General features: G+C 36.0%; 1 protein-coding gene across 1 annotated transcript; it reads right to left on the bottom strand.

The window, feature by feature from the left end:
• Window positions 1-1,143: 1,143 nt before the first annotated feature.
• Window positions 1,144-8,894, bottom strand: LOC108360567 (venom dipeptidyl peptidase 4). The gene is made up of 8 exons (XM_017612913.1): window positions 8,875-8,894; window positions 7,239-7,714; window positions 6,839-6,989; window positions 4,667-5,815; window positions 4,376-4,570; window positions 4,058-4,218; window positions 3,738-3,943; window positions 1,144-2,213 (listed from the first exon to the last, which is right to left on the bottom strand). Exons 1-8 carry the CDS (start codon window positions 8,892-8,894, stop codon window positions 2,073-2,075), a joined length of 2,499 nt encoding a protein of 832 aa, XP_017468402.1. The 3' UTR covers window positions 1,144-2,072.
• Between the last annotated feature and the right edge of the window lie 1,654 nt (window positions 8,895-10,548).

Here is a 10,548-nt window from a genome sequence, read left to right as displayed (position 1 = left end):
ACCTTGCTTTTATTTTGTCTAAATAAAATAAACCTTGAAGGCGAGTTTGTCAACTTAGAAGTATGTATTAAAATGGGGCAACAAAAATTGAATTGTTAAAAAAAAAATGTCTCCCTCTTTCACTTAGTTTGGCTTTTTGCAATTTCAAACAAAGTTTATGTCATGGTGAGGTCTGAAAGAGTAGTGATTTTGGGCTTAATACCAACTGATAGCAAGCCTTGCAAGTAGTTTGAAAAGAGCAGCCAAATTAAGTCCATTTGAAATAGATTTTTTGGTGAAATTTTGTTCGAGAACGGTTTTGATATCAAGCCCAAATCAAGCTTTACTCTCAAAGGCTAATGTTGATGAATGGGTTTGCTAACAAATCGCTTGCTATTTGATATCAAGCTGCAATGTTTACTGAGTAAGTAAACATTTTATTTCTTTTAAGAATTTCAGGAGCACGAAAAATTGTGATTTGAAAATTAAATTGAAAAAGTTTTACGATTCCGAAAATGGGGGCCGCCGGTATACATACATACATATATCACTTATCATTAACATACATTTAAGGTACATACATATAAAAATACTTACACTTAAAAATATACGTAAATATATGATGTACATAAAACATTTATGAAATTGGGTATTTGTAAACATTCATTCACATTTTAAATAACTTGCAATATAATTAGCTGCTGTTCATTCAACACATATAAACACATTTATTATTAATATATAACTTTTAAAAATACCCATTTAACACCCAATTTAAGTAATTTGTAATTAATCTATTTACTTTAATTAAAATTTAAATACGTAAAAAATAATATTCAGTCAATTATTTATTACGAACGTGTGTATGTGTTAAGCTTGTTTGTCATGTTTTTTTTTGCGAACATATTTATGTACAGTACATTGGAGTATCTCACTCTCCATACAAAAAAAAAACAATAATGTTTCCCTTCGCAATTATAAAACTTATTATATTTTAAGACTTCCGCTAAATTTTTTTTGGGGGCTGGACCGATTTGAAAATACCATCAAAATTCTTGTTATAATTTTTCAACATTTTTATGCAGACCTCTTAAGCTTAAACTCTTAAGTTGATGTTTTGGAGAAAATGTTTTTAAAAATCAGTTTTAAGTATTTGAAAAAAATTGGTCCAATTCACGAAAAATTTTAATATTTTATCGAGCCTTAAAATGTAATAAATTCTATAACTCCGCTGAAAGAACCGAAACTTTACTTGGTGAGGCACCCTAACGTGCATTTTTTACTTATGCATAAATAATATGTTAACACATTAACACTAACTTTTGAAAATACAGTAACTAATTACGTTTTTACTTCAAATTGTCTTTGAAACACATTTTTGAATGAGTATAAAAAATTAGTAAATATAAACTAGTTATTTACTTTAAATTTAATTTACCGTTAACTCAACGCAATCACTTAATTAGTTTTGTTTTAAAATTTTTTATTTTTATTTTTTTATTATTTATTGCATCCTTTTTAATGCAAATTTGTTTAGTTAACCCATTTTTTTTTTTATAATTTTTTTACGCATATTTCAATAATCAGTCGCACAAATGAATCACGTTGCTTGCATTCTCTTTTTTCGCTTCTCTACAATTCGTTCGAATTCGCTAATTAATTATTCACTTACACAATATATTCTAACTGTAGCTGTTTTTATTACAGTTTCTTATAGCTTAGTTATTTTGCTAAGTTTTCAAATATAAAAGAACTAACTTAATATACTCATACATAAATATATAGTTAAATGTATGTTTTTTTTGAAAAATGCAAAAACCTTTTTAACCTTTCTTCAATGCTTCTGCAAAATACTCACAAGTATCCTTGTTGTTTTCACACCAACTTACATATATATGTAACTGCTTACAAACTGCCATACATATTTAAGTATATCCATTATACACATCTACATATACAAACACTGCGTTGCCACTCTGCGCTACAATTAATTTTATTTCGTTTCTATCAAGGCTTGCTAAATATCCTCTGGATTTGCTAGTTTCACTACTTGCTTCTCTCTATAAATATACTTCACTACCGTGAATGATTAATTATTGTTTGAACACAAACAGTCCCGTTGGATCCCATTCGCTGTCGTCATTTGGCCCGAAACATTCTTCGAAATACCATTCCATTGTCTTATAGACGTGACTGAGTGACTTTGACATCGCGTGATCCTCATCTGGGTAGACCTGCAAAGAAAGTTGAGCGAAATATTGCAAAGTTAGTTGATAAGGTTTATTGTAGGCGAGGTTACATAAGTACACACATGAAAATCCCTCTATAAAAATTACACCTTGCCCAAGAATGATAGAAGACAAATTATAAAATTTACGCTCTACTCATTTCGATTCTTTTTGGACCTGCTTTGTAAAGAAATAAATATTTTAACAGCATGCTGGTATATTAAATGCTTCGTGCTAGATGGTACAATCACTTGATGTCTCCTGGAGGCTGGCGTCGTGTATTTCCCCTTTTACATTGCTATATAGGAGACCATCTCTGATCATAACTAGTTGTATTGAAAAATTCATCGCAAAACTAACAAAATTTTTTCAAAGAAATGAATAGATCAGCTGAAGGACGCCTTCAGAATGGTATTTAGGTAAGCTTGCCAGTTAAGATACGTTAAGAAAGATCGCGTTCATTGATGGAATGGGAACCTCACAAAGCTCCAGAAGCAGGTACGGAAGCTGTTCAATGAATGTTACAGAAGTAAAGTCGGGTATCAGTACAAACTCTCTTAGAGAAGTTAAAAAAGGCATACAGGACGCCATGGAAGCTTGAAAGCTTCCTGTAGGCAATTTTTTGAATCCATGGAGGATGCCAAAGAGTCAGCCATACACCCAACAAACATATAGTTATAAGAGCTTGCGTTATTCATGTACAGCATCGACGAACTCAATATCGCTGCTCGAGGCACTCCACTGACTCTTAATACAGAATCATGTCCCGCTAAGCTGAAGAATAATTAAAGTAATATATATTCCTACACTGAAAATAAAATCTGCGTAAATATAACGAAAACTTGCGTACATCTTACGAAATTTTTGGTCATTTTGAACCACGAAAGTTTTCGTTGATTGTACAAAACCGTTTTCGTACATACTACGAAAATATGAGACATCAGATCTTTAGTACATTTTACGAATGTATTCGTATACTATTTACTAACAAATTTGGTACTATTTACTAAAGAATTTCGTACTATTTCTTAGTTTTTTACGAAATTGTTGTAAAATGCACAAAAATCGTTCGTATATTTAACGAAATTATTTTTGTAAAATCTGCGCTTGTTTCATAGAATGGGCGATTGCTTTCATTCTCCACACTGTAAAAAACATATTACACAACACTTTTTTTTTGTTTTTATCGTTAATTTTAAGCGTTTTTGTTTAACAAAATGTTTTGCAAAAATGCTGAACATTAATGATTAAAATATAATGAAAGTGTTGTGCTATAATTTGATTCATTTTTTTTATAGTGTTAATAATAAAAGCAATCATACATTCTACGAAAGAAGTTCAGATATTACAAGTATAACTTTACACCTAAAATGCTACTCATCGTGAACTCCTCTATTATAAATTGAAATAACTATTTTGACCCGACAGCAATAACGGCAAACAAAATTAAAATCTAGTTGCAATTAATGCTAACCTGGTCGCACTATCTCTTGCGTTTGGGGTCAAAAAGCATCTGCATTATTTACTCACCTGATGTCTAAACTTCACTTGCTGATCCACCAGCGCGCGCACCAACATCAACGTATGCTCTTGATGCACCAAACGGTCCGCTGTGCCATGTATCAACATCAAGTTGCGACCCTTAATATTGCCGGCCTTCATCGTCAAATCGGCCTCCTGCAGTGCGCGCAAGTAATCGCCCTTCAGCGGAATGTAACGTTCGGTGAAAAATGAGTCTGCAGAGATGAGAAAAACCAAACAACAAGCGATAAATTTAGGTAAAGACTAGAGTAGATTTGAAAGTGGAAAGTTAGGGTGTTGAGCAACGTAACTGTAAATTGCAAACTTACAGTGATAGCCAAAGGAGACAATCGGGTTGATGGCCACAGCGCATTGCAGCACCTGATGTGAATCATCGATGAGTGTCATAGTGGCGGCATAGCCACCGTAGCCCCAGCCGTAAGCGCAAATACGTGCCGGATCAATGAATTTCAAATTATCGCGTAGGTAGCTAAAGGAAAATGTGAAAAAGAAGAGCAGAAAGAGGCGAAGAAATGAGTTGGTGGTAGAGCAAAAGCGCCAGCTTGATTTAATGAGTCGACGGTATTTTTCGTGTCGGTTTTTTTCTCCTTAAAATGAGTATGTAGTAAGTTTTTATGTAAACTTACGTTAACACGCCAAGCTGATCCTCCACTTCAACGGTACCTAGCTTGCCGTGCACTTGTGTGCGCAGCAGCTCGCCCTGGAAGCCACTGCCGCGACCATCAATTTGCGCCACAATCATCGAGTGCTGACTGCTCAAATACCAATTCCAATCGACTTGATATCGCTCGGTCACCAGCTGAGAACCGGGTGCAGCGTTACTGAAATTTAAAAATAAAAAACATGCATTTATTTGTCTACTTCATTAGCAACCCACAGAAATTGCATAGCTTCAAAACTTGTATGCTCCAACTTACATCTGTAGAATGAGCGGAAAGGCTACCTCTTCATCCTCGCGCATACCCGGCGGCAAATACAGTCGCACTTGCGCATGGAAGCCATGGCGAATCTCAACGCTGAATGTACGTATTTGTGGCAAAGCTAGCTGTATGAGTCGATGTCGCAAACTTGAGCCCGCATTCAGCACATAGGTCTTCATATTGCTTTGCGTCTCCACCAGATAAACACTGGGCGATTCGGGTCCTAGACACTCCTGCACATAGTAAGAGTAATCCTTGCTGAAGTAAACTTTGTTATAAAGACAATTTTTCGGTATGTCATAGTAGCATTCTGTATCATCATCACTTCGATTTTCTGTGTCCTCTACGCGTATACCTTGCGCTGTCAACCGATATGTGGATATGGTGTTATCGCATGTCAGGCAGGTCGGATGTGTCGATGTGATGTAAGTGCGATTGGACTGCGTCACGTTCACTCTCAGACTAATCTTATATAAATGCCGTTCACCGGGTCGTTTTTCCGGCGCTGCCATAAAGTATACAATCTCATGTGTCTCATCCCAGCCCAGCAGTTCGGTGACTTCGAAGCGGCCCATTGTCAGCGGCACTGGTCGACGGTCCAGCGATGAGATGAACACAACGTGACGGAAATGGCCATGCTCGCCATCGCGCACTGGAAGACGTTTAAGCAGATAACCACCGTTCGCTATTTCATAGGTGGTTTGTCCATTGCTCACATTGTGATAGCTATGGTTACCGTTTTGGCCATTCGCGAGCAATTGCTGTTGTGTGCGCTTAAGATTTGCACTGTTGCGCACTGAAAAGATGGGACGCTCGGCTGGCAGTACCCAACCGTCATTCACTGTTACCTCTGTGTGTACCGGCTGGCAATGGAAATCGGGCGCGCGACAAACCACTGTTGTGGCTTTAGTTTGATCGCGGTTCGTAATTGTTAGGGAAAGGTCGATGGGCGTGGCCCATGTGAGTGCGCCAACGTAGTTGCCGTTCGACAGATCGACTGGAAGTTTGATTTGTGTGGGGAAGATGTACTTGAGGACGGAGAGATTAACTACGTTAACGGTGACATTTGGATTTGTTTCGCCCGCCTTCGGGTAGCGTTGTGTCAGTACGGCGGGGTACTTGATGTCGTCGCCCATCCAGGTGTACCTATAAATGAATGTATCTTCATAAGGTAGCTTTTTAATTCTAATTCTAAAGTGATATCAATGGAGGGAGCACTTTTTTCTTTGTTTAAGAAATCTGGAGACTATATGCGAAATCCTAAATAAGCAGTCAATTTGTTCATTGGCGTTAACTACTCAACTCACATCCTTTCGTTGCATTTTACTTAAGGTGTTCAAATGATAACGCGAGTTAAACGCAAGTAACTTCGTGTAGGGGTTTCTATCATGTAAACGAGTTTAACATAGTGTTGAAAGCGTATATTCTTTGTGTATATCAACTTGATGAAGAACGAGGCGCTTAGGAATAATTGCCGAAGCTAAATTTTCCATAGCATCCGGTTTCGATATGAGTATTTGTTTTTCGAAGCCTACTATTTAAGTACTTGGTTCAAAAGTATCGTTACCAAAATTACTTGGTATCGAACGAAAAGTATCGAGGATGTACCTGTATTTACTCGTATCGTTTCATATCTACGCGCAGATACGGCTGAGCATTAGGCAAAGCTTGCGTAAATGTTGCTGCTGATGACTTAGCCCGGGCGAGTCCATTGTTGGGTTTAATCTAGGACCGGAGCTCATCTCCAAAAAGAACTGCATATAGGGAAGATTTTCTTTACAATCTTCCATATATATGTATGTGGTCTGCATACAAGACAACTGAGGTCTGCAAGGTAAGTAGCGGTTCTTGTTAGCCATTGGGTGGTTGAAAGCCTCGCCAGAAGGTTGGATTTTCGTCTACAATGAAGTTTGTAACATTTACGGTAACGAAAGCGAATGTACAACAGTAGAGCATCTTCTACTCAGATGTTCAGCTTTGTTGAGTGTGGTAGAAATGAGTTAGTCATAAAACGTTTGAGGCGCAAAAACGGCACTTAGTTGCTACTTGGGCGTCGCCATGTTTTCATCTAGCCTAAGCTAACCATATTTGTTTACATATTGCATTAACAAGTCTTCCTGAGGTTGAGCTAAAATTTTCTGGGAATTCTATTAAATATTCACAACTTACTTGTACTCATTCACGTCACTGTCGTTGAATGTGAGAAATGCTAAAAATAGGCCATCCGGTGAGAAGGCCAGACCGCTGCTGCGCCCATTCAGCTCCGGCACGTTTTCGTACGTCCAATCTGGGATGCCATTATAGACGATACCAGCGAGACCTGATACATGAAAAAATAAAATGAAAATAAAAAAAGAGAGCATATTCGGTTACTGACACATTAAAAATGAAGAAGAAGAAGAAGTGGCGTATGGAAATAAGAGCGGAAGCAGCAACAATGCCATGACGCCTTCAACGTGTCAACCGCCATTAAAAAAGTTCAAATAGTGCAAAATGTTAAGGAAGTGACATTGCAGCGCTCCTATTCCTATCCATATTCATACACACACGCAGGCCTTTTTCAACTCACCTGTTGTTGTTATGCGACAAACAAGTTCGCCTTGAACTTTGGGCTTGTAGTAGATGTCATTCTCGTAGACAAAGGCGATTGCCTGATTTAGTGGGAAGGCTTTTACGGCACCACCATTTGGAAATTGAAAACTGTTGGGCGGCTTGCCTACGCCACTAATCGCGGCACCACCACCCGTCGCTGCGCCAGCCAAGCTATTCAGTAATATGCTGCCACCAGACGCACTGCCGACTGTGGCGTTCGCAGCGTTGGCTGACGTACGTGACGTTGTCGTTGTTGCGCTCGCTGACGCTGTGGTAGTCGTCGTTGTGGTAGTGGTGGTGGTTGTAGTCGAGGTGCTGCTGGTTGTAGTAGTGGCTGGCGTTGGTGGAAAATTGGGCGCCCAAGTGACAAATTGCAGCCGTGGCGGCTCAGCTATGTTCTCGGTTGGACCGAGTGGGAAGGTATTCGCTGTTTGTACTTCGTAGACGTGATGTCTTTTGTGTTTGGTGGAGTGGATAGTGCGAAATAAAAATTATTAAATTGTGAAATTTTTTTTTTTCATACAAAATAATAGCAGTGCGATATTTTGATCACTTTTGGCTATTTTTCTCTTGTTTATTTAAAGTTTGCTATTTTGTTATAAAAGTCTAGCTGGTTATACAACAAAAACCAAATAAATTCATATTTAAAACTTTGTACAAAAATTTTGAAAATTCTGCAAATTTTCACCGAAATTTCAAGATTTTTAATCAGAATCTTTAGGAAAAATTTTGCTAATTCTCAAAAATTAACGGGATTTTTTACCAACTGCAAACTTGCACTCCGTTATACTGGAATTAAATGGGCTACCAACATTTTTTCTAAAGATTCTGATTAAAAAGTTTGAAATTTTGGTGAAAATTTGCAGAATTTTTATGCAAAGTTTGAAATGTAAATTTATATGGTTTTTATTGTACAACCAGCTAGATTTTTATAAAAAAATAATAAACATTAAATAAACAAAAGACAAATAGCCAAAACTGGTAAAAATATCGCACGCACTCCTATTTTTTTGTGGGCAACGTACATACATACATACTATTGTGGTTATGTACATATGTATGTATGAATCTAGACTACTCATGTGCTACGCTGCATGGAATTAGGTTTACGAGTCTGCGCGAATGTATGTATGTATGTAAATATGTGGTCATTTATAGTTTTTGACTTATGTAAATATTTATTAGCACAGAGCTTCTCTGCTTTGACGTGCCAATTACACGCAAAAACAATTTGGCGTTGCAGTAAAACTGTTTATGCTGTTTATTCTCAGTTTCTATAAAATATACTCTACATATGCTTAAATATTTTTCGTATGCCATGTGTTCAATACCATTTGGAATGCAGGCAAGAATTTTCCATTTCCGGCATAATTTGCAATGCAAAATATTATTTTGGCGCATATTTGCACAAGATAAGCTATATGAAAATGAAAAATTATTCCACGGTCAAGTGGCGAAGGTGAAGCATTTACTTTCTTGATGTGGAAGCGTACGTACGTACATAAAAAACAAATAAAAATGTTTTAAGTTTTTAAGGAAATTTTTGTTTTTGCTTTTTTTCATTAATTACAAATATATAATAAAAATTAAACCAAAGAAATAACACAACGCACAGTGGTACAGCTCCATACATTTTTTGGAAAAAATTAAATGGAATTGGCGGATAACATAAATTTTTCATATATGTAATATTTATGTGCACAAATTAGTGGAAAAAAATGAAAAATTGGCGTAATCGATTTATTTTAAAGCATACCTCCCATACAACCCTAACCTCAAAAATGCCTTAAAATACCCTAAAGAGCACACCAATGAATATATGACTCCGAAATGTTGTCCATATATTTTTAGTAACTTTATGTATGAACCCTCAGAAATTTGGCGTAATCGGTTTAATTCAAAGCATTCCACCCATACAAACCTAACCACAAACACGTTTTAAAAGACCGTACAGGCCCGATCCCTGTCCTTTGACACCTTACTTTTGAAAATAGAACGAACTATATGTACATACTTATGTATATAAATGCCACAAGAACCCAAATTGCCAACTTCAAACTGCATTTATAGTGAAAGTTATCCAAAAAAAAAAAATTGCATTTTTGAATTTAGCGTCTTCAATTTTACTAAGAAGCGAATTTTCAGTGAAATCCGTCCATTTACACATTTTATATGGAAAGGAAGCACTGTGGGGCGAGTAATAACTATTATTTTTTGCATAAAACGATGTGTGCAGTTGTAACTTGATGAAATTCATCATAAACAAACAAAAAGTAGATTTTTGGATTTTTTGCTAACAACGTTCTTTTGTGTTTCAGTGAGGATGCTTGTTACGGCACATTAGGGTGCGCTTTATTTTTTAACTTTTACTAGTGTACATAAATATATAAAGAAAACATTAAAAAAATCATCAGCTTTAAATGGATTTTAGCCCGATTTCTTAAAGTTCATTTGAAATTTGAATTAATTGTATGTAGACAGTAGCAGATAAACTTAATATCTTAGGGCCGTTTTCTCATCTAACCTGTAGTTTACCGGCCACTTTATCGTCTCGATATACGAGTTTTCGTTTTCTCATCAGCGCATTAATTTCTCGAATCGATAAACTGTTGCTCACCCGATGCAATCTTTAAAAGNTTGGTTCATGAGTCAGATATATTAGATATTTCAACCAAGGTTTTGGTTTTTGCTAACAGTTCCCTTGCTCTATATTTGCTTATGTTGCATTGCCAACCTTTAAAATTTTATGACGAATGTAGTGAAGTTTCACTATACGGAATAACAAATTAATTTTTACCGGCAAGGTAAGAAAACGAAAACACTTTAAAGTGAGGAACAATTTATCTGCCCTGTTAGTAAAGGCAACTTTGCTGCTTACATTAGAAAACGGCCCTTAGACTGCAAAAAAATCTTGAAATTAATAAATTAAAATTACCAAAAACTAAAAGGGTTTAAAATTTTATTCAAATTTTAAACTCAAATTTTTTTAATGAAATAATTTAATTTTTTAATGATGAATTTTAGCTGAATACATGAATTAAACTACAAAAACCAAAATCCTAAAATTGTTGAAAGAACCTTACTCTTGATTTATAAATTTATTCCAATTGAAATCATAAAAATTTCCACATCGTGACTTGGTCATAAAATTTTCCACAGTAAGATTACATACATACATACATTTGTACTTGTATCTAAGCAACCAGTTGAATGGTGACTGACCTATGATACACTCGCCTTCCGGACATTGTTTACAAGTACGACAGCGAAACAAACAAAAAAAAAAA

Source organism: Rhagoletis zephyria, unplaced genomic scaffold, assembly GCF_001687245.7.
Source record: "Rhagoletis zephyria isolate East Lansing unplaced genomic scaffold, Rhagoletis_zephyria_1.1 Rzeph_scaffold_00587, whole genome shotgun sequence".
NCBI lineage: Eukaryota > Metazoa > Arthropoda > Insecta > Diptera > Tephritidae > Rhagoletis > Rhagoletis zephyria.
This window is presented reverse-complemented; position numbering and strand designations above follow the sequence as displayed.

Coding starts and splice junctions, on each gene's coding strand:
- LOC108360567 (XM_017612913.1), bottom strand. CDS start 8,894: ATGTATGGAGCTGTACCACT. Junction 4,219..4,375: donor GATCAGCTTGGCGTGTTAAC/GTAAGTTTACAT, acceptor ATTTTCCTTTAG/CTACCTACGCGATAATTTGA. Junction 2,214..3,737: donor AAGTGAAGTTTAGACATCAG/GTGAGTAAATAA, acceptor CTTTCTTTGCAG/GTCTACCCAGATGAGGATCA.